Source organism: Acomys russatus, chromosome 5, assembly GCF_903995435.1.
Source record: "Acomys russatus chromosome 5, mAcoRus1.1, whole genome shotgun sequence".
Taxonomy (NCBI): Eukaryota; Metazoa; Chordata; class Mammalia; order Rodentia; family Muridae; genus Acomys; species Acomys russatus.
The window spans coordinates 33,771,623-33,774,107 of record NC_067141.1 but is presented as its reverse complement, the minus strand read 5'-3'; the positions used below and the strand labels follow the sequence as shown (position 1 = coordinate 33,774,107).

Here is a 2,485-nt window from a genome sequence, read left to right as displayed (position 1 = left end):
TTGATGGGAAAATTTGTAGCCAAGTCATATACCCACTGAACAAGTGCATGGACACTATGTAAACTATAGCTGGCATTTGCATCCAGATGTTTCTGACCTGGAGAAGAACTAGGACAAGGAATCAATAATGTGAAAGTAAAATTGTTTTTTTTTTTTTTTATGAAAAGGAATTTCTATTGTGTGTATTCAATAATTCCTATGTGTAAGTCACTGTTTTCTGTCTGGGGTAACTGACATGTCCTATCTATCTTACTCTAACATGAGACCAGTTACAGTTAAATTCATTCCCTTAAATACCTTTCCTTATTATAGAGTATTCTCTTTATATAACTCTTTATATAGATGGAATAAAATAAAGTTAGAGTAAAATTAACTAACACTGCAATACTTCTGAAGGAATATGTGATATGAAATACCAAAATACATTATATGTGCTACCAAAATGCTTATATTGAAATACTGACCTCCATAATGATAATAATCCAGTGCAGAGTCGTTAGGAGGTATATATATATATATGCAGTGAGAGAAGATCTCTGGTGGTTGGAGTTAGCTTCTTAAGAAGGAGACTGCCAAGAGATAACTCCTTCTGCCACATGAATTCACAGACCACCAGAAGCCACATGTACACAGGAACTGGGACCTCATGATGTACCACAGCTCCTCAGCCTGCATAATGTTGACAAATAAGTTTGCAGTCTTTAGACTTTATCTACAGTGGGAAAATTAGCATAAAATTTCAAATCCCACAGTTAGATTAACTACACACACACACCCAAAAAAGTGGAAAACTAAACAAAACACAAAGGAAACACAGAAAATGAATCAAAGGCATGTAATCCATAGTGTTGCATTGTCACCCAGACTAAGCAACACCTTATATTATTTTAACTTAGTGAAAATTTAACTGAAGCTTAATTTTAAAGGTCAAATTTAGACTTTGAGCTTTTCTAGAAGGCAATTAATTTGATGGACCTATACAAGGCTTTTTGCCCCCTGGACTCAATTCAGTAATTTCTGAAGTTACAAGATTGGGATACACAGCCACCTCTGGAACATGGTGTGATCTAACATTACTTTATCAATTTTGCTACACATAGCATGATTAGATCAGAACTCTGGAAGGAAACATTTCCACACTGAAAGAAGGCATGGGGAGGACAAGAAACATGGATCAGCAGTTTCCTCTCCATTCTCATTCTGATCTCATTTCTCTTTGCTACAGGGGAGCCACAAACGCCCCAATGGAGAACAGTACAGCTGTGAGTGAGTTCGTTCTTGCAGGCTTAACCGATGACCCAGAGCTCCAGGTACCACTCTTCATTGTCTTCCTTCTCATCTATCTCAGCACTGTGCTTGGGAACCTGGGCATGATAGGGTTAATTCTGCTGGACTCACACCTCCACACCCCCATGTACCTTTTTCTCAGTCACCTATCTCTGGTGGACTTTGGTTATTCTTCATCTGTCACTCCCAAAGTAATGGCAGGTCTCCTTTCAACAGACAAAATCATATCCCACAATGCTTGTGGCACCCAGTTCTTCTTCTTTGTGGGCTTTATAACGACAGAAAGTTTCCTCCTGGCTGCCATGGCTTATGACCGCTATGCAGCAGTGTGTAAGCCTCTGCATTACACCACCACCATGACCAGAAACACATGTGCTTGTCTGACCATAGGTTCCTATGTCTGTGGCTTCCTGAATTCTTCCATCCACACTGGGAACATTTTCAGGCTCTCTTTCTGCAAGTGCAATGTTATAGATCACTTCTTCTGTGATGCCCCTCCTCTCCTATCCATCTCATGCTCAGACACCTCTGTCAGTGAGATGGTGATTTTCTTCGTGGTGGGTTTCAATGCCCTCTTCTCTATTGTGGTCATCACAATCTCCTACCTACTTATATTCATCACTATTCTGAAGATGCATTCATCTGAAGGACGCCAGAAGGCCTTTTCCACCTGTGCGTCCCACCTCACTGCAGTCTCCATCTTCTATGGGACAGTCATCTTCATGTACTTACAGCCCAGCTCCAGTCACACCATGGGCACTGACAAGATGGCATCCGTGTTCTACACCATGGTCATCCCCATGCTGAACCCTCTGGTCTATAGCCTGAGGAACAAGGAGGTCAAAGGTGCATTCAAAAAAGCTGTGGGAAATGCAAAATCTTCTATAACATTCATACTTTAGTTCCATAATAAATATACAATGAACATTTAATCCACTTTCTAAATATATGAAAAATATTGACTATCCAGTCCATGTTAATATAATATTCAGCTATTTGTCAAGCTTGAACATGAAAATACTTTTAAAAAAAAATAAGAGCCCTTAGAACCAATGGATTCGAAGCAATCACCCATTGAGGAAGAATAGTAAATTTTAAAATCTTTTTAAATGGCCATGGTCTCATCCAGTATCCTATCCTCATACACAAACATTTGCGTATGTGTGCAGTGCACACACATATCTCTTTCATGAGAAAC

The 2,485-nt window shown here is 39.5% G+C and overlaps 1 protein-coding gene across 1 annotated transcript; it reads left to right on the top strand.

The window, feature by feature from the left end:
• Positions 1 to 1,244: 1,244 nt before the first annotated feature.
• On the top strand, positions 1,245 to 2,189 carry LOC127189830 (olfactory receptor 5B12-like). Its single transcript, XM_051146924.1, has one exon. It carries the CDS (start codon positions 1,245 to 1,247, stop codon positions 2,187 to 2,189), a length of 945 nt encoding a protein of 314 aa, XP_051002881.1.
• The last annotated feature ends 296 nt before the right edge of the window (positions 2,190 to 2,485 follow it).

Coding starts and splice junctions, on each gene's coding strand:
- LOC127189830 (XM_051146924.1), top strand. CDS start 1,245: ATGGAGAACAGTACAGCTGTGAGTGAGTTCGTTCTTGCAGGCTTAACC.